This window comes from Cynoglossus semilaevis, chromosome 14 (assembly GCF_000523025.1).
Source record: "Cynoglossus semilaevis isolate Cse_v1.0 chromosome 14, Cse_v1.0, whole genome shotgun sequence".
Lineage (NCBI taxonomy): Eukaryota > Metazoa > Chordata > Actinopteri > Pleuronectiformes > Cynoglossidae > Cynoglossus > Cynoglossus semilaevis.
The window spans coordinates 5584517-5605182 of record NC_024320.1 but is presented as its reverse complement, the minus strand read 5'-3'; the positions used below and the strand labels follow the sequence as shown (position 1 = coordinate 5605182).

General features: G+C 41.7%; 3 protein-coding genes across 4 annotated transcripts in view; all 3 read left to right on the top strand.

Moving 5' to 3' along the window:
• Positions 1-1002: 1002 nt before the first annotated feature.
• Positions 1003-5961, top strand: LOC103389356 (uncharacterized). Of its 2 annotated transcripts, XM_017038657.2 has the most exons (8): positions 1003-1195; positions 1934-2053; positions 2131-2192; positions 2271-2541; positions 2635-2748; positions 3262-3870; positions 3995-4111; positions 4855-5961. In XM_017038657.2, exons 1-8 carry the CDS (start codon positions 1015-1017, stop codon positions 5463-5465), a joined length of 2085 nt encoding a protein of 694 aa, XP_016894146.2. In that variant the 5' UTR covers positions 1003-1014; the 3' UTR covers positions 5466-5961. The 2 variants fall into 2 exon arrangements, with proteins under 2 accessions (XP_016894146.2, XP_008322965.2); XM_008324743.3 differs by having other exon boundaries at positions 1013-1195; positions 2131-2541.
• A 1301-nt stretch (positions 5962-7262) lies between these two features.
• LOC103389367 (protein Shroom2-like) lies at positions 7263-18286 on the top strand. The gene is made up of 4 exons (XM_017038330.2): positions 7263-7433; positions 7577-7927; positions 11337-11491; positions 18085-18286. The coding sequence occupies exons 2-4, from the start codon at positions 7784-7786 to the stop codon at positions 18284-18286; spliced, it is 501 nt and encodes a 166-aa protein (XP_016893819.1). The 5' UTR covers positions 7263-7433; positions 7577-7783.
• Positions 18235-20666, top strand: part of shroom3 (shroom family member 3) — a 21456-nt gene continuing 19024 nt past the window's right edge. The window contains exon 1 of the mRNA XM_025061995.1: positions 18235-18282. The gene's annotated coding sequence lies outside the window, so the exon portion shown is untranslated. The remainder of the gene's footprint in view (positions 18283-20666) is intronic.

Genomic DNA, 20666 nt, shown 5'->3' with positions numbered 1-20666 from the left:
AACACTGTCTGTCTGTGGAAGTATTTAAGAAATGTAATTTAAATATGAAAGTGCAGCAAATTCTCTGATCAGTCAGGATGTTGTTTATGGAAGAACCATTCTAAAACTACATAGAAGTCTGGAGCACTGCACCTTGGTCACATGGTAATGTTAGTTGAGTTTGTTTCAACTATGAAAATGTAAAGTTCTCTGTATGTCCTCTATAATGCACAATAGTGTACAATATGGTCATTACTGAAAGAAGAAACATATAAAACTTGGAACATCTCATTTTGTTCTTCATGCTTTAACAAGGTCCTCCCTGCATTAGAGGACTGGGGCAACAGGATGTGGTTTAACTCCAACTTTAATCTTCTCTCCTCAGCTACAGCTCAAGTCAGTGGGAAGAAGTCAGGAAATTATTTTTCTTTTCATTTCAGTTTGATCCTGTTCATATTGACACTGTGACTGTGTGAGTGTTAGAAGAAGTCCATAGAGCACTACACAGATGGAGACGTTGCTGGTTAAATTCCCAGCTCTACTGTGTTGTTTTTGTTACCTCCACAGTCCAAACACATGAAGATTGGAAATATTAATTGTTCACACTAAACTGGGCATAGTTTGGAATGTGAGCGTGAATGGTGGCTGTGCTTGTGGCAGAGTTATTAATAGTATTGCCATTAAATACTGCTCATAATTAGACCTTTATTCTAATTCGAGGTCTAATGGTTAACTGTCAGTACTCCCCTTAATTTAAAAAAATAAACTATACGGCATTGTCTTTTAAGTAAACATTAATATGTTGTTGCGTTGTGTTCAGTTTTAATATAGAATATAGAATTAATATAGTTATAGAATATATTTAATATAGAATATAGAATTAATATAGAATTCATTTTTCTCTTATTTATTATTTTTTATTTATATTTTTCAATTTTATTAGAATGTTCAAGAAAAAAGAAAATACTTTGTTTAACAACAGTCATTAGTCGTTTTCTTGTTTGTTGTCATGTATACATCGCCATCTACTGGGCAATGCTGATCACCAAGTTGTACCGTCGACCAAGCGGAACCTGTAGTTTGTGTCACGTGACCCAGATTCAGGCTAACAAGAAGCCGAGGGCAACATCGAAGATGGCGTCGCCACCGCTCAGCAGCTCAGGGGACAGATGTTGGACAGAGGAGAAGGAAAGAGCGTTGATCGCCTTCTTCTCCAGTGAGTTCACAGAAACACAACAAACTTTTATTTTCTACTCAAACCTTGTCTAACGTCGCCGTCTCTACCCAACCCTCCACGGAAGCTGCAACATTTTCCGGCAACCGTTGGTCAATGGAACCGACGACTGCAACGAGAAACACGGAAGAAGGACAGCGATGGTCTCAAGCAACTGAGGCGACTTACTCGAATTTAATTTAAAATAATGTATTTTTTTCATAAAACTTTAAAACTGAATACTTTGTTAATCTTCACATTTGAAAGATAACGATGGAAATCGATATTGGACACTTTGACAGTGTATGACAAGTATCCAAGTTTATTAAAATAACTCCGATAGAATCAGAAAATTAGTTAATGAACATCGAATGAACCCGAATGCGCTTTATATTTTTATCTTAACTTGAGTTCCATTTTAAACATTTTTCACTCCGAGCCAGAAGTAAACAAACAAGTTTAGTTCACAAACATGTATTAATTTACATTTGAGGTTAATGATATCTTAATACTCAGAAACACCAATGTTAAAACTATTATAAGAATTGAACAAACGGTGATGTGTTAACAATATGAAGCTCCAAACCTTTGACTGGAAATGTAAACCTCTGTTTAGTTTTTAGATATACTCAGCTTTTTTATGTTCAAATGTTTGGGCTCAAGAAAATTATTTGTAATTATTCATATTTTTCCCTTCCAAGAAAGAAAGCTCTAAAACAACCAAATACCTTTTTTCCCCAGAACACAGCTGTTTGTGGAACCACAAGTCTGACGGCTATAAGAACCGACATCTGCGATGGGAAACTCTGGAACATCTGAAAAACCTCCTGTCTACACATCCTCCACCTGTGCCTGTCACAGGTAGGTACACTGTCTTGCTTATAAACTATTATTTAAACATGAATTTTGAAGAATCTCATCTTTGCCTTTCTTTTTAGTGGAAGACATTAAAAACAAGTTCAAGAATCTTCGCACCACCTTCCAGCGTCAGTACAAGATGGTGAGGGCAAGCAAGGAGTGTAGGAGCAACATGTTTGTCCCTCAGTGGAAACACTACCAGCAGCTGATGTTCCTCCAGGGGTGCTCAGAACAGGACGACGAGGGTGGTGGTGCTGATGACATTGATGACCAGGCACTCTCCCTACAACCACTGACCCTTCCACAGGAGGAGGAAGAGGAAGTGGTGTGTTCACAGTCTGACCAACCAGCATCAGTAATACTTGCCTCCATCCTCCCCATACCAGCCCTCTCCTTCTCCTCCTCTTCGTCCCACATGGTCTCCTCTAAAATGTTGGTGAAATGTTTCTGGACTGAAGAGAGGGAACGAGCGCTGATTTCCTTCTACAGCGGTAAGTCTTTCTCTCTCCTGCAGTTTGAAAATATTATGACTCTATGGGGTGTTTTGAAGTGAATAAAAATTGAATCTGTGGTGTTGTGTCCAGACCACGACTGCCTGTGGAACAAGAACTCTGAACACCACAAAAACCGTCCTGTGCGGCTCAGGCTGCTGGAGTCTCTGAGTGTCCAGCTGTCTAACAAGTCAGTGACCTTCACAGGTAAATATCAAATATTCTTATTCATTTCAAGTACATACAAATGTAAATAATTGGTATTTTTTGTTATGTTTATGTTTTTCACTTCTAACCACTTCCAAACATCTGGGTTCTTTACTTGGCTTATTCTTTTCTCTGTCTTTGGCTCAAATATATATGTACCATTGGACCACAGGTTTTTGTCCCGTGTCCTACCAGATTACCATACACACCAGAGTGACATACTCTACTTTACTGCATATGTATGTGTTAGAACAGCTGATTTATCTTATTTATCTTACTTATTTTTTCTCACTACAAAAACGTTGTCTCAGTCCCCTCCAGGACACAGACCCCTCCTTTTTTCCCCAGTTTTCTGCCTAAAAGTATGTTAATAACAATTCATTTTCACATTGCAAAAACCCTAACAATTGAGGTTGTGTGCCACCCCTAGTCTAGTCTAGTTTGATAATGGGATTTCATTTTAAATCTGCCTAACTCCTTAAATCCTCTACCTTTTCTGTGTTTACTTTATAGTGGATGACATCAAGAGCAAGTTCAAAAACCTGCGCACAGTTTTCTACCGTGAGAATAAGGCGGTCACGGCCAGCAGGGCGTCAGGGAAACCCTACGTGTCCAAATGGAAACATTACCAGCAGCTGCTCTTCCTCTATGACTCCTGTGATGAAGAAGACCCCACCAACTCCACCTTCACCACCATCATGGACAACTCACAGATGCTGAGTCCAGAGGATGAGGAGGAGAGTTTGGAGGAGGAACACCAAACACCTTTTTCAGTGCTGGACAACTTTTCCTGTCGCACTAAACAAACTCAAAACACGAGTGCTGCAGTCACACCTGCTGCCACCAGCATCAGTCAGAGTGAGGCTAGGAGCAGGTCTAACATCAGGTACCAAGTCCCCCTCCCCACCTCTACAGACAGCATCAGCAGAGGAGGTCCAACAGCTGCTCCTACCCTTCCCTCCTCTTCTTCTGCTTCACTACAGGAAACCAACCTTTGTGTAAAGCCTTCTACAGTCAAAGTCATTCCATCTGCTCGGGTGGAGACCGACGGCCGACTGAGTGCAGAATCTGTCTGCAACTGGAGCGAGGTCAAGGTTCAGCAACTCATATCCTTTTACTCTGGTGTGTGGTTTGTAGTAATTAAATACATTGTGCTCCTGAACTGATCCTCATCATCTCTTCAGACCCTGAGGATAATGTTTTTGCTGACTCTGCTGGTGTTGACTCTGCTTCGGTTCTCTTCCAGAACACAGCTGTCTGTGGAACCACAGGTCTGAGAGCTACAGGAATCGTCTGCTCAAACAGAGTCTGCTGGAGACACTGAGCAGCCTTCTGTCTGAGAACGAGCCCGTCCCATTTACAGGTGACCACCACGGCTTTAGAAACAATATCACAAATGATCAAAGAAAAAAATGCATTTAGTGTTCTATAGACAAAGATCAAGTTCAAAACGTCATCTTAGGTGAGAGCTGTGTCGTATGTTGGTCTTCATCGTTGTCTCAACACAAACCTTGACATACGAGATAGACTGATCAAAAGTGTCTCTGTCATTCATGCAGACGTTCTCCCTTGTTCAGACTAGAGAGAACAGGTTTTATAGTAATCAGCAGGGGGCTCCCAGGCCCTGTTTACACCGCTGTGATATCATACAACTACAGAGCCTTCAGATACAGAGCGCTTAAACTGGGCCACTGAGTACAACTCTGGTCCCTTTAGTACATACAGTATGGAGTGTATGTGGCACACTCTAACATACTACCACCGGACGACTTTGAACCAGAATTTTGGAAAAATGAATACACAAGCATGGGAGTTTCAAACCTCTGCACCCTGGGACCTGTGTTCAGGAACAGAGTTCTCTGCCCCAACACTACGTCTCTGTCTAAACACAAGGCGGAATCGGGGCCATAGCTCCGGGATCCGTGGTGGTGTTACTGCTGCGTAAACAGGCCCCAAAAATGTGAAGAAAGGTGTTCTGGTCCTGAAGTCCGGGTTTTACTGTTGTTTTGTTTTCATGGAATGATAAAAGCAGGAACCAGACCAAGTAAAAAGTACAGGACAGTTCCTCGTCTCTCAGCTGGCTAATACTGTATGTTCTCATTTTAGTGCATGACATCAAGGCAAAATTCCGAAGCCTCCGAACTGTCTTCCAACGGGAACACAAGGCAGTGAGCTCCAACAAAACCTGTGGCTCCGAGGACTTCTACCTACCCAAGTGGAAGTACTTCAGTGAGCTGATGTTCCTCTGTGACTCCTGTGACGAGGACGATGAGTGTTCTGAGGTGGACAATTTCAACACCTGTCAGGAGACCAGCTCTCTGCGTCTGGCTGGCCAAGCCCAGCTCTCTTCCTCCTCCTCATCCTCCTCCTCCTCCCTAACCTACCACACCAACATCCAGGCTCCACCTTCACCCACTCCTCCAGACTCTGAGCACTCCACCCGGTCTCCATCTCCATCTTCCTGCTGTCACGCTGACAGCAAAGCATCGTCACGAAAACGACCAAGAAGCCAGCAGAGGGCGCTACCATCCTCCTCCACCACCTTCAACAGCAGTCAGGTTCTGGACTTGATGTTATACCAAAGTCAAACAGTCTCACCTCACGTTGGGTTCCTCAAGTACGTGGAGGAGTGTCTGAACGAGATGCCAACCGACAAAGTGAAGAAACTGAAGAAGAAGATCATCGAGACCATCCACAGCGTCTCAGAGGAGCTCTAGTCTTCCAACTGGAAGTTCACTTTTCTTCAGTCCAAACCTGATCACCTGTGTTCAGGACTAGGATTAGGGAAGAAAACATGGAAGAAAAGCACATGAGGAGGTGAATTTGAAAACACCCTCTCTGAAGATATCAGTGAAAATGAAGAATCTTTATCTCCTGACATACTTTATCTCTAGCATTTTACTGGCAAAGTTTTTGCCAGAACACATATTTTTAAATGTTTAAAAAAAGGTTAAAAATGTTATCTCTTCAGTCATATATAGGTTACTTCTCAAAAAAAGTTTATTTTTCACTGCCACTGTTTTAAAAAAAATCTTTTTATACAACATTTTTGTTTTATTTAATTTTTTTTCCTCTTCTAGGATATTTATATTATTTTTGTAAGTATTATACTTTGTGCCTTATCCTATTCTATTTACTAGATTTTTCTGAAAATGATCAAATGAACTATACATATTTATTAAACATTGTTAAATTAAAAGCACATCCAATATCTACACATGAGATGTGTTACATTTTTCAGTCAAGAATGAGTGTGACACCTATATGACACCTATTTTACAGTTCTCAGTTCTCAAGCTCAACTTTTTATCAGTTTACCAGTGAGAGCTAACGTCTCATGTTCAGACAGTGTGTTCTAAACATCTTTCAGGCTGAGTATGAAAAGGTTTAAATGAAATAATATACAGAAAAGAATGTGTTAATATAAGTTCTGCCTGTCCTGTGTTTCCACACAAATACTAATTAGACCTTTATTAATAATAAGACTTATTGTCATACCATGAGGACAACTTTATTTACGGCAGTTGTGTATATCTGTAAGCATTTAGCGGCATTCACATCTGTAGATCTTGACATTCCACAAATATCCTATAGATGGCGACATACGACAACTCGCCGTAGCCCATTCAGCCGCAGAATTTTCAGATAAGGGTCAGATTTCTCTGATCCTCATTTACAAACAGTGCCATTCACTTCAGCTCCACTGATAACCAGAGGTCAGAGGTTGAAAATCCCGATACAGCACAAATAGAAAATGTAAAAAAAAAAAAAAAATCAGCAAACGTTATCTTTGTTATATTTGTTGTGCTTTTGTATTGAGATGCTGAGACAACTGCAGCACAGAAGAATGATGAAGAGGGTGATTTTAGATTTCTCCTTTTTTTCAGCAGTACACTAAAGGTTTTAGCTGTCAAACCAAAACCCATATATAATATAGTATAATCGGCGATTTTACATCTCATATATATGTATATATACACTCGACCTGTGACCCCTCTGTTAGTTGGGTCACCTGATGACACTTCAGATCCAACCACATTCCATGGCTGGTCGGCAGATATTTCCCTGCAGTAGAAGTGATGTGTTTTTTTTTCTTTCATTCTGTTGAATCACTGCTGTCACTGGTTTGTCTCATAGGAAAACTTGATCGAAGTAGAAGAAAAACTGGAAACATCATCACGTCATCAAGTTTTGACCCGAGGTAAAATTCATCTCAAAGTGGTTCCATTGTGATTGATCATGTCTAGGTTGATTGTGTTAATGTTACAATAAGCACTCCACCTCACAGTCAAGTGACCCAATGAAATGACTCAAGACTGTAGTATTAGATCTACTGAACCATGTACTGTTGGTTGGTTTGTAGTTGGAGCAGTTACTGCATACTCTACTGTTCTGTTAGTGCAGGTATGGACTGAGGTTTCTGTCTCTGCCTTCCCCCTTTTTCTCTCTCCTACTCTGCCCCCCTCCCCCATTATGATTCTCTGTCTCTCCCCTCTACCTTCAGTCTGTCTTCCCTTCTCTGCCCCTCCATGTCTCTCCCTCTTTCGCTCTGTACCTCTCTTTCTCCCTCTCTTTTCTCTCTCCCTCCCTATCTCACCCCCTCCCTCTTTCTCCCTGTTCACTGAGTCGCAGTTAAATCCCATTGTGATGTAAAACAGAGTCGGAGAGAGAGACGCAGAGGCACGGTGAGAGAGTCTGGTTTCTCTGCTCTGGACTTTGTCACTTCTTCACTTTTCTCTTCGACAAAACTTTTTGGGGATTTTATTTTTCCTTTTAGTGATTCTGGATCTGGATCTTTGTTCTGACGCTTCATGAATGCACTTTGCAGGAAACTCTGGTCTCACCGCTCCTCCGCCTCCTGCTCCTCCTCTTGTTTCTCAACTCTGCTCTGCTCCGTCTCTCCTCCTTCTCAATGAACGGAGGAAATGTTTCTCTCCTGACGGAAACCGCCTCGTTGTCTTCCCACCGCTTCCCGGTGTCGGTCCCGGGATAAGGTGCTCAGGAGCTGCCCGGAGGGAGCGCACTGTGGCCGGCCATGGAGAGCGGCTGCGGCCGGGCGGGAGGAGGTGGAGGCGAAGGGCGTTTTATGCTGGTGGAGGCCCGGCTTCAGGGAGGAGCACCGTGGGGTTTCACCGTGCAGGGAGGACTGGAGCATGGAGAACCGCTGATCATCTCTAAGGTACCGGACATTTCTGCACCACAGTCACTGGGTTTAACAACAGCACAAACAACAACAACAACAACACAAACAAGTGGTTTCAGCAGCTTAACTAAATTAAACCCAGATAGAAAATCGGTCTAAACCAGTAATGGACCACAACCTAATAATCATGGACCACATACAGTAGAGATTTTCAGATGTCAAGTGGAACTGGTGTCCAGAAACATCCCTGACCTGAAGTGGGCCACACAAGACCAATCATCTTTGACCTACAAAGTAAACTATTGTTGTCTGTTGTTGGTCCACAACCATCTCTTGGCCACATTGTGGATCTCTATACACCAGAATTGGGCATTGTGTCTTGCCCAAAATGTTGTTGGTTCAGACAGTGATTATTTTTGAGAGCGCAGGTTTCCTCTGCTGGTCAGTTGGGGGAGTGCACAGTGGACTTGAGGCAGTTTTGTTTTGTGTCTTTTGTTTGTTCTCAGTGCAGGAGCTGAAGGTAAACCAATCACTGAGCATATGTGTCAGAACCTCATGGAGTCACACTCTGAATAATAATCATAATGATGACGTTTCTCCTCCACCAACCAGAGTCAGCTGACCACTGAGATAAATGATCACAAGTGTGTGTGAATGCACTGTGACAGGAGTGTAGGAGTCCGATTGTTGCCTGTTCTCTGTTGTAAGTGTGGTGTCAGGCCACTGTGTGAACACTAATGTGCATACAGTAGAAAATAAAAACACCAGTGTGTTAGAAAATCACCCAGGAAAACACATCATTCACATTCTTGTCCTATTTTACAGCCGTTTGGCCTGAGTCCCAGAATAACACACACACACACACTGAGGGCCTTGCTAAATTTGCATTTTAATAAAATGAGGTCACTCCGACTGTAAGGACAGATGGTGAATCATTACTGGTCATTTCTCTTTCACTTCTTACCTCAACTTGTATCACTTCAACAGAGTGATACGTGGAAAATCAGTAACACACACACACACAATCAACTTTGAAGCAACATTCTGGCTTACCTTTTTCACAGTTATTTATGTTTAAAAAGAAGACTTTAACTTAATTTTTTGGTTTCCCTTTGCCATTTTGGGCTATTTCTATTTGTCAGCTAGTAACTGTTTTCTGGCTAACCTTTAGATGTTCCTGGTTACATTTTTATATTGTTTATTTGCACACCTGTAGCCATTTTAGCTAACTTTTTAAAGGCAAACTTAGCTTTTCTTTGGCAAACTTACAAATACATACACTACTGTACTAAAGTACAACATTTTTGTTTTTTTAAGCCAAATTCTTGCTTTAATACTGAGATAGGTAGGTTGGCAATATGTAAGTTTGTCATACAACTTTAGCATTATTTAGGCTAACAGTAAACAATATTTCCAGGATCACTTGAAGCAGTTTTATTTTCTTATCTCAGCCCACACTTTTCTTATCTATAATTTTGTTTATAATAATCTTGTACACAGGCTTCGTTCCCCTCTGTTAAATGTTTGAGACCATTCTAGATTCTCTCCAGGACCACTTCATTAGATGTTCTGGTTCAAACCATCTCGGAACCCCTCATTTTGAAGGAGCCCCCCGCTGCGTCTTCTCAGAACATTTTCCCCCAAAACTCCCACAGTCTGTATTGATTAGAGAAGGTATGTTGTTTCAGTCACGGCACAAAGTCGGCCCAGTCAGTCGCTCTGTTTGGAGTTCTACATGTGCAGCATAATTAATTTCAGCTGGAAAAGCACACACTGAAATACACACACACTCAGAGAGATGGAGGGACGCAGCCGACCTTATTTGGGTAAAGTTTCCCTTGAAACGGTCAAACAGCTCAGGCATGTGATTGTTGTGCAGAGATGATGAATCGTCGAGCTCCACAAGCTGCGACTCTGGGAGGACTTTTCATTTCCCTCACATCATTAAACACAACACAGTGTTGGAACAAAAGAACCCACATTTTTATCTATGAGCTGATGTTATCTTTGGCCCTACTCTAAAGGAACATTCACACTATCTCAGTGAAACACTTCCCTTTCATATCCAGTTCAGCAGCTTCCAATGCTAACTCTTGTTGTCTCCCCTGGGCCCACTGTGGCACGTAAAGTCTATCTTATTTTTACACGAATCATATAAATGCTACGTCAAAACTGTTTTGGTTTTTTTGCCAGACTTTATCACATCATTAACAGTACAAATAAATCCTTGTTTGTGATGTACTGAATATTTAGTATACATTTTTAGCTAACCTTTAGGTATTCAAGGTCTAACATTTAGATACTTATTTGATGTTTATTGTTGTTCTGTACAGCTTAGCTGTTTTCCTGGTTAATTTTCACCTATTTCTTTATATTTTTATTAATAATATTTTCTGTTTACTAATTGCTATGTATTGGCTGACGTTTGCTATTTTCGAGCTAACATGTTTACGTGATATCTGATGTGCCTGCTATGAGCTAACAGTTAGTTATTCTTAGACTGACAGAAAGACCAAAGTCTTCATTGAATCTAACCTCAAGCTGATTCTCACCTAATTCCCCAAGGAAAAGTACTGCACACCTGTGTGTATTGATAATGACTCAGTGCCTCCTAAATGCACCTTCAAAAAACCCTCCACCACCACTCAGTGAAAGAACCTAAAAACCTGTCCGAAGAAAAACACGAAGCTTTTGTCGAAGAGCAACACATGGTGTCATTCAGAGGGAGCTCTGACACACCCTGAAGAAAATTCTTGGCACATGTTATGTACTTTGAGGAGTCCCAGATAGGCGGGGCCTAATATTTCACAGAACTGTTTTATACTTAATTGATTAAAGGGAAGAAAAGTGTCAAAAAATGTATTAAAAGTCATTTGTTGTTCTTCTGGGGCGTTCTTCTCTACAGATATAATAATAACAGCAGTGTTGAATCAGAATAGGGAAAGCAAAGACAAAAGGATTTTGTGACAAAGCAGAAAAGTCAAACAGAATAAGACAACTTGACCTTGGGATTAATGTGTGTGTGTGATTAATGTGTGTGGTGTGTGATAAATGGATGGACTCACTGCTACAGTGTGTGCTTCACTCGGCACCGACAGAATGTTAAGAGCTCCAACAGACAGCACTGATAAACAGGGTCAGACTGAGATACACTATCAGAATGTGCGTGCGCATGTGTGCCTGTGTGTGTTTGTGTTTAATCTGACACTAATTTCAATCCTAACTCCAAATTTCACATTCCAAATTACTGTATTTGTAACCTCAAAATACCCTTTTATTCAGTGGAGACATCCCCACAGATGTCCCCAATAGGACAACTGTCCCCACAACAATAATATATTCAGAAAAATGTCCCTACAAGTAGTGCTGTAACAGAAGACATACACACACTTTTCTGCTCTACTGCTCCAGGTTAATGTCCACTGTTGTTGTACTATGTATACAGGTGGAGGAGGGCGGTAAGGCAGACTTGGTGGAGCACCCCCTGCTGGTGGGAGATGAGCTCATCTTCATCAACGACATAGAACTGACAGGATACAGACAGGAAGCCATTGCTCTGGTTAAAGGATCTCACAAGACTCTGAATCTCACTGTCCGCAGGTAGGTGCAGGTTCTACACCACAGAGATGAAGGTTCTGGGACTAAAGGTTGGAGCTTTAGACCAGTGTTCCTTTAATGTTTTACACCATGGACCACATCCCAAAATATTTGTCTCCCCCATGCCTACCTTCATTACAAGTATTGAGATGTGTCAGCATAGAGCTACACTACACAGATAAAACCAGTGTATGGAGAAGAACACTTATTCTGAATAAGAACTCTGCAGGTTTCTGCTTTTGAGCTCCTTGACAACCTCGAGAGAGAACCCAGGGACCACTGGTGATACTCAAACCTTAGTTTGAGAACCACTGCTTTAGAGTGCATGTGCAGAACTTTAGTTCTGTCACCCATGGTCATAACAGGAGACATGTACCGTCTGGAAAGTATTTGACTTAGCCTTATACATTCACTAAGGTATAAATCCAATAGGTGGTGCTAAAGTGTAGTGTCACTTTTTAGATAGATAGATAGATAGGTAGCATCTGTCACTTTTTAGATAGATAGATAGATAGATGGTTGATGGATGGATGGTTGATGGATGGATGGTTAGATGGATGGATGGATGGATAGATAGATGGTTGATGGTTGGATGGATGATAGATAGATGGATGGATGGATGGATGGATGGATGGATGGATGATGGATGGAACTGAAGTTCTATCCATCTTTTTTCCATTATTTATGAAAAATGCTGTGTTTATCCTGAACTGTACAGTCCAATGCAGCAGCTGTCACTGCTGTATCAGAGTCTGTGTGGGGGTTTGAGTCTGAGGGGACCACGTCCTCCTCACTGTCTCTGACAGAGGGAGTGTCTCTGTCAAGTCACCAAGACATTTTTCTCAGTCTGTGCCAGGGACAAAGACTGGAATGTGTTTGGGTTTGGGGTGTGACTGAGAACCAGGTTACTGCTGCTGCTGCTGCTGCTGCTGCTGCTGCTGCTAAAACTACTGATGCTGCTGTCACTGTCACAATTACTGCTGCTGATGCTGTCACTGATGCTGCAACTCTGACTATTACTGCTGCTGTTGTTGCTGGTGTCACCACTGCTGCCCTGCTGCTGCTGCTGCTGTGTTAGTAGTCACAGCAGCAGCAGCAGCAGCAGTAGCAGCAGCAGTGGTTGGCATTAAGACTCTGACCCTCTGGACAGGATAGGACTTTAGACTCTTCACACACACTCTGTTGAGTTGAAGGCGTGGTAAAGTGTGGACGTGCGAGAGTTTCTTTATTCGCTGTGATCTCCTTCTGTAAAGACCTGATGTTGAAGAATACACTTTGGACTGATCTCAGGTCTGTTTCTGACTGAACTGGACTGAGCCGCTACCTGTATCTTTTTTCTGACTCATCCGGTCCTGAGGTGTCAGCAGATCAGGTGCCTGGGGTCTGGAGTCCGGGTTGTGATATTGTGCAGGAAACTGTGCAGCAGGTCACACTCTGATTGGACAGAACACAGCTGTGATCCAGCCAGGACACTCAGACAGACACAGAGGTTCTGCTAGAATTGACTTAGGAAGGCGTGGTACAGGGATGATCCACATGTGGGGGCCCACAGGGTGAGACCAGTAACAGTTTGTCCACAGGCTGCACTTGAGTCCCACTGAAGCAGGTGCCCAACGTGGGGCCCGGGGCCCGGGGCCACCTGGTAGCCCCTGTGCCCGCGGGGTACGTTCTAAAAATAACCCTAGTCAACAAGAGGGTCAAAATTTGTACTGTTACTGTGCTTTTTGAATCAGTTCCACTTGTAGTGATATTCAAATGGGTGCAGTGATGATGGTTAGATGGGGGGTGTACTGTTGTATGTCATTGCAGTCATTTTGAACAACCATTAGCTATGAACTCAACATGGAACTAACCGTCAGCTGTCTTTAAGCTGTTCCTTGTTGATATTTTGACGTTTTTATGGCGGATTTGTAGACATATTCTAAGTAAAGTTTTTTTAAATATATGTTTTTGCAGGCACAGATAATGTTTACTTCTCTTGGACTGATTTGAACGTGTTGTCACAGTTTTACCTACTTTGAGGTACTTTTATATTTGTCTGGTGTTTGATGAGTTTGACTACGTCTGTTGCATTAGACAACATTTTGGCAAATTATTAGCCTTCTAAGGCATATTATTGGCTAACTATTGGAACAACATTTCCTCCCTTTTGACAGTTAATCAATACATTGACTTTCTTTCCTATTTCTGGGCTACATTTTAGTCATCATCCATCACAAAAATACTTTTTCCTAAAGTTGATGTCATATGTTGTGTCAGTCTGGGACAAAAATGTGTGTGACGTCAACAGCAAACACACCTGTCACTCTGACCACACCTGTTCACCTGCTGCTCAGCTCTGATTGGCTAAGAACAGAGAAGCGAGGAGACAGAGAGAGTAAGAGGAGGGAGTGAGAGGCACAGAGACACAGAGAGACAGACAGACAGACAGAGAGAGAGACAGAGAGAGAGAGTAACAATGTCTTTGGTTTGTTCCAAATAAACTGCAGTGTTTTCTGTGGAGCTCCACATCAGAGCTGTGAGTCACTGACTACTATAAATACTAATTTATTTCTGCTGACATTTTTATTTGTTATTGTTATGGACTGAACAAGGAACACATTTTTAAATGACCTGAAGTGAACAGTCGCTGAACTATCTGTGTTAGTTACTGAATGTACTGGTTAAACAATAATCCATGCTGTTTGAGTTGAAGTGTTATCACAGTGCTATTATGTGTGTCTGTTTGTGTGTGTGTGCTTCTCTCCTCACACTCCACCTGACAGCTGCTGTCTTAAGTGTTTTGTCATTTAACTCCAGGAGCTTCTGTAGTAACAATAGGAATTGCTAATATGAATTGTAACGATCAATAATGAGTATTATTAGTTATTATTATTGGTAGTAATTATATTAATAATGATGATAATAATGATTGAAATAGAGACAGATATTGGCAAATGTTGTTAAAAGATCCTCATTATAGGGTTAGGTTCACACCATTGGTGTGAGTGTGAGTGTGAATGTCCTCCACTTCCCTCAGCAGACAGTTTCACTTCACCACATATGTTTATCCTGATGTTGGATCATTCATCAAATTCAAATTCAAAACCTAATGTCTCCTAGTTATAGATTATCACCGTCACCCTGTCTTCACATGTAGCTGTCTGCAGCAGCTGTGGATCAGTGGATACAGCAGGTTAGTGTCCTGGGTTCAGTACACTACAGGACCTCCCAGTCCATATGCTGATGTACTGTATTTCCTGTGCCAGACTTGTAGATAGTGTAGCTCATGCAGCTAAGGTTTAGCCTTAGCACTTAAGCATAACTTAAGCTAATGCTCCTGACGTAATTAAAGCTGAAGCTGCTGTTGGAGGTTCTACCTAGCTGAGGTCACTGCTGCTGAGGCTCGTGCTGTTTGAAAACTGCTGCTAAAGTTTCTGTTGCATCTGGATCTGTTGCTTAAGCAGTTTCTGAGGTTTTAGCGTCTGCTGAAGCTCCTGCTGATGCTGAAACGTTCTGCTGTGAGTCTACGGTCCGGCTCTGGAACTCAGTTTTAATGAGTTCTGCAGGATTGACTGAACAGTCGCTCAGATTGAACACAAGGTGACAGAAGGTGGTTCTGTGTTCAGAGCCTCTGGCTTTCTCAGGTTTCACTCTTTGCATCTGCTTTGTTTTATTTGTAACTCAGAAAAAATGCAAAACTAACCACAAGTAGGAGAACTTTATCTACATATTTAAAATCATAATTAAAACTCCACATTCTTCGAGATAAACTGATCCTATGTCAGATGGAGCTGTGAAAATGATGCTGCTGATTTTAGCAACATATTTAAATAAGCTAATATTTCTAGGTCTAAGTCAATCATGGTTTGAGAAAATCATCAATTATTTCCCCTTACTGATGTTTATCAGCTCACATCCTTCATCAGTTAAAGTCATCATCATCACCCACCAGTGGTGTAGACGCCGCGGTTATTCATGAGTCTGGTCCCAAACATTAAATGATTTTTTTCTTTAGATGTTTGATTACCCTTCCACGCCTGTAAACAGGGCTAAGTGGCCAGTCCAATCAAACGGCCCGGTCGGGCTGTTACTGCAGCTCCACTTAATTGCGCATGTAAATGTTCTGCGTGACGTCCTATCTGTCCCTTTGTCCCCCTCCATTCATCTCTGGCGTGACTCTGCTCTTTTGTCATCCATTGACGTAACAGTTCTGAATGAATGAATGTTTGAGTTTCCCCATTTAAAAACAGAGGAAAGGAAGGAGAGAGAGGGGGAGAGAGGGAGAGAGCTCATTACAGGAACATACTGCTGTAGAACTGTTGTCTTGGTGACTGTTCTGTGTGTAACAGCATGTGCTTTTGTCCTACAACCTTTTTACATCAGTGTGACGACAGAGTTCCCTCAAAAACACACACACACACAGACACACACAGGCACAGACTGTTGATGTTATCAGATTTGGTTGAGAAACAACTCCATAAAAATACTTTCACATAGGTAGAAGAATCATCAGTACTGGGACTCGGAGGTTCCACTGATGGACAGAGACATGTGATCCTGTCAGGACCAGATCGTTTCTCAGCAAGGACAATGTTGGAACCTCAGCCTGCACCCATGACAAAAGTGTGTGTTTGACTGTCCTGCCTGCTGTCCTGATCTGTCTGCTACTGATAATGTCTGGGGCATCTTAAAGAGGAGGACAGTGAGCACTGACCGTTGAGGAGCTTAGTCTTCAATCAACAGTAAAAATAATGGATCCTCACTGTTGATTAGTCACATGGAGACTTTTTCTTGGTGTCTGCTATTGTGACATCATTAATTCAGTAAGGTTTTTGAAAACGGACACCTTACATAGTACCACCTGAAGTTGTGGGGGCGCTGTTGGGTAGTATTGTTCATGGAATAGGGAAGAAAAAGACAACGATAGAAAAACAGCAGAAAGCGTAGATCAGTTTGAAGAGTGGCTGTGTCAGTGTGTTGGTTTCTTCAACTACTTCTATATACAGTATATATATTCAACTACAGCTACATCTTCAACCTCATCTACATTCACATTTAACCCGACGCCCCCTCCAGATTTACATCTACACCTTTACCCACCTTTATAACTACACCGACATGAATTTGCAACATTTCAAAACTAAAAGGATTTCTTTATTTACAGTTTTGTGGGGTATCACTGTGACAGTTCTGTATTTATAGAATTGCATAAGAGAAAAAAATTGGAAATTTACATTCATTTTGTGATTTGATTTCAAGAAGTTAAATTTAGAACTATCACATATATAGTTTAAAATTAATTATATTAAAATTGGAATATCGTTGTAATGATCAGTGTTTCTGCCAGGATTTCTTAAGAACAGCGACTTGGTGTCAATAATGAAATCCCAGGTGATATATGGCAATTTAAAATGTCACTACAGCATGTAAAGAAAGAGGACCATATGTTGAAAGCTCTGTGGTCTGTAGAACTGTTCTGGTCACTGACGTTCTGTGTATATATTTCTTCATTAGACTCCACCAAAACCTTCCTTCTCGGGTTCCTTCTGCTCCTCATCCCCGACATGTGTTGGGCAGAGGAAGAGGAGCAGGAGGGAGCTCCTCTCCGCTCCACATATGTTACCTGGTTGTAGCAGGTTCCAGGTTCAGGTTTCACCTGAGTCTGTGTCGGGTTAGAACTTTAGATCCTTTCCTCACTTTCATCCTCTGCTCCTCTGTGGAAAAGCAGCTGCTTCCAAGAGTTGGGAAGAAGGATGTCACTCCCAGTATAACAATGGGGAATTTGGCTGAGATGATCTGGGTTAGAACTCCCAGGGTGATTGACCTTCAGGACACCCCCCACCCCCACCCCCCGTCCAACTCTGTGGTCTTCACTCCGTCTGCACTTTCTCTGGAAATAAATCATTGACTGTAATTGTTTTATTTGAGATGTTTGTGAGTCTGAACTGTGAAATGTTATTGAACTGAGCCTGGAGCCAGGTGTGTGAGTGTGTGCGTGCGTCTGTGTGTGTGATGAGTAGTGGTATGTGTTCTGGTGAATTGCGGCTGCCTCACATTCCTCTGACCAGCTCAACAGGTTCCACTGTAATGAGCCGTGCGTGTGTGTGTGTGTGTGTTTTGATGCTCTTGTCTCCTTTGAATACACACCAATGGAATGTCCCCAGTGAATGATATAAGTCAGGGTGTGTTTCTGAGTGTGTTTTTTAAAGTTGTGTGTATTGTGTTTTTAATCATTGTGTTTATGGTTTTAAATGTTTCTGTCGGGTGGAGTTTAGGTCTGGACACAAACTTCAGCTTTTTGTTCATTTAAACCATGAGCGAGATCGTTCCTGCATCATCGTCACAGAGCAGTCATTTATTATCATAATAATGATCATTATTTTAATGTTGTAAAGTTTAAAAAAATGAATAAACAGCAATAAAATACAGAGAAAAAAATATATTTATTTAATAAATAATTAAAAACCAAAAAATGAAACTGAAACAAAAAAGTCAAAAAGAGAAAATATTTAATCAAATAGCCAAAGATTGTATAACTCTGCCCCTAAAACCTTTCACAGGAGATAACACTGTGCTTTAATAAAATAACGTAGTTTTTGGTTTTCTTTCCTCAGGGAGTTTGATGAAGGATACAGCAGAGAGTCTCCTGCACCACCTCCATCACTCCCTCCTTCTCCTCCTCCTCCTCCTCTAACTCCTACACATCAGCAAGAAGCGACAGCATCATCATCATCGCCATCGTCCTCCCACCACGGCAGAGCAGGAGCGGGGAGAGGAGGAGCAGGAGGAGTCCAGCTCCGTATCAAGAACAGGTGACATCATCACACTCAGACTCTCTTCTCCTCAGACTCTGCTGACTTTTAGAAAATATGCTGACTCATTCAAACGTCAGGGAGCACAGCTGCTCTCATATGTTAAAGGCACAGTTTGAGGTTTTTTTGGACTGGGCTATATGAACAATCAGACTTCTACAGACTTCTACAGACTTCTACAGACTGTTACAGACTGTTACAGGCTGTTACAGACTGTCACATGACAATTTCTCTGCTTATAGTAACGTGTCAAAAAAATGACGGACTTAAGATTTTTATCGACTCACTTTCCCACAAAAAACATCTTAGAAAATAAATGATTTTAGCTCAGACCAAAGTCCATAGAGGAAATCAGTGATTTTAGCTCAGACCAAAGTCCATAGAGGAAATCAGTGATTTTAGCTGACAGAGACACATCACCCTCTGCTGCCTCTATCCCTAAGAAATCCTTTGTGTAAATGAACTTCAGTGACAAACAATGACTGTGGGGCAGTGGTGGGTTGGTGGTCAAGGAAGCAGACTTAGGTCCGGATGATTTCAGGTTTGAGTCCACCAGCTGCCAAGTTACCACTGAGGTGCTCTGAGCATGGCACTCCTCCCCCCCCCCCCTTCCCACCACCACTTTGGTGACGGTTTAAAAACAGAGGTTACGTTTCCTTGTGTGCTCTGTCACAATGACAAATAGTTCACTTTCCTATTCTGTGACATCATTGTCCTGTCGATCAGTACATCAGGAAGGTTCCCCTTTATAGTGTTTGTCTTTTAAAGTGTGCAGTTGAAAGAGGAAGTGATGTCAAAGACAACAGGTTTTACTGCTGTGGCTGCAGGAGGTCGTCACCTTCAGTGTTAGGACATCCTGTCTATGCTTCCATTCTGTGTGTTTGTGCTTGTGTGTGTGTGAGTGACTTAGCTAAAAAGGTCAGTCCATCTGACAATCACAGGAAAAAACAGAAATCTCAGCAGCGTGCACTTGGGGTGAACCAGAAAAGTTTGTTTGAATCTTTGTTAACGTGATATTAATTTAACAAGTACTGAGTTAATGATGAGATGTGACACTCATTGCTGGAGGGGCCCCCCAATATTAGAGGTTCATTGAAAACATAGCCATGTTGTTATTTGTTGACAGCTCGGTTCTTCAGAACAGATCAGATTATCTGCAGCTTCTTTGTGAAAAATAGATGTTTACATTTTTAGTTGCAACAGAAAATGATGTTGGAACATTTGAGACTCCATCAGTTTTGTTTGTCTCCCAGTCTGTTTCACACAAAAACACACACACTCACACAGTGACTAAACAGTCTATAAATACTAACACTCTGCAGCAGCCTGTTTCGTCCTAAAAAGGAGGTTTGATCATGGAAATACTGCAGGCATGTGTGTGTGTGTGTGTCCATGTCCTAGTTGAACCACCATACTTTGGTGACAAATATAGCTCTGTTTGAATGTTTTGGGTTTTAATGAATTTAAGTGTTTAAATATAGGAGTTGTTGATGCGAAATAAATGTCAGTGTGTAAAACAGACAAAATAATACACGACTTATCCTCAAGAGGGTGCTAGTGTCCCTGATGTGGACACATCATACCACTTCACACTTGAAGGCTACACTTTATGCAGTGGTTTTATTTTGAAGGGCAAACAGTTGAGTGAGAGATGAACACTGACAGAAAATGTTGCTAGTTGAAATCCCCACACTGTCATGAAAGTCAAAAATAACATTTTTATAAAAACAACACTGATGTTTTCAACTGAAGACATTTTTATTAGTTTCACAAAGTCACGTCATGTCAAATATTATAACACATGTGACTGGACTTTTTGAACTTTTTTTGTGATTTCAGTTGCTTTAATACTGTTAGGTAGGTTCCATTAGTGTGAGCCTCTACCACTGGGACACTGTTGGTCCATCCAGGCTAACAACAAGCAGGCAGAATGACTCCATTCTCCCATAATCCCCTGGGCTGAGGTTATCAGATACTGCCGAAAACGGAGGAGGAGGACAGGGGGAGTTGCTACGTGTCCCCAGAGGCTGGGTGTTAATCTGTGGAGGACACACGGAGAATAACTTCCTCCTGACTCCACTCTGATCTGTTTTTCTGCCCCAGCCTTCACCTCTGTCTTACCCTCACCCTAGCTTTCTTCTCAAGTTTGAGTTATTGGTTGCATCAATTAGTTTTCTTAACAACAGAGTTAGGAGACTGAAGAAACTTAAGCCCTTGCTCTCCTACACCAGAGTCCATAGAGAAAATCAGGGATTTTAGCTCACAGACCAAAGTCCAAAAAGGTTACGTAACAGTGTTACGTTTTTAAACCACTCACTCTCCCACAATAAACTAAGAGGAATTAGCTCACACCAAAGCCTATTGGAAAAAATCAGTAATCAACT

Excerpts from the sequence above, each read along its gene's own strand:
- LOC103389356 (XM_008324743.3), top strand. The coding sequence starts at position 1,015 with ATGCTGATCACCAAGTTGTACCGTCGACCAAGCGGAACCTGTAGTTTG. Across the intron at positions 1,196-1,933 it reads GTTGATCGCCTTCTTCTCCA|AACACAGCTGTTTGTGGAAC; the intron begins GTGAGTTCACAG and ends TTTTTTCCCCAG. Across the intron at positions 2,542-2,634 it reads GCTGATTTCCTTCTACAGCG|ACCACGACTGCCTGTGGAAC; the intron begins GTAAGTCTTTCT and ends TGTTGTGTCCAG.
- LOC103389367 (XM_017038330.2), top strand. The coding sequence starts at position 7,784 with ATGGAGAGCGGCTGCGGCCGGGCGGGAGGAGGTGGAGGCGAAGGGCGT. Across the intron at positions 7,928-11,336 it reads AACCGCTGATCATCTCTAAG|GTGGAGGAGGGCGGTAAGGC; the intron begins GTACCGGACATT and ends CTATGTATACAG. Across the intron at positions 11,492-18,084 it reads CTGAATCTCACTGTCCGCAG|GGAGTTTGATGAAGGATACA; the intron begins GTAGGTGCAGGT and ends TTCTTTCCTCAG.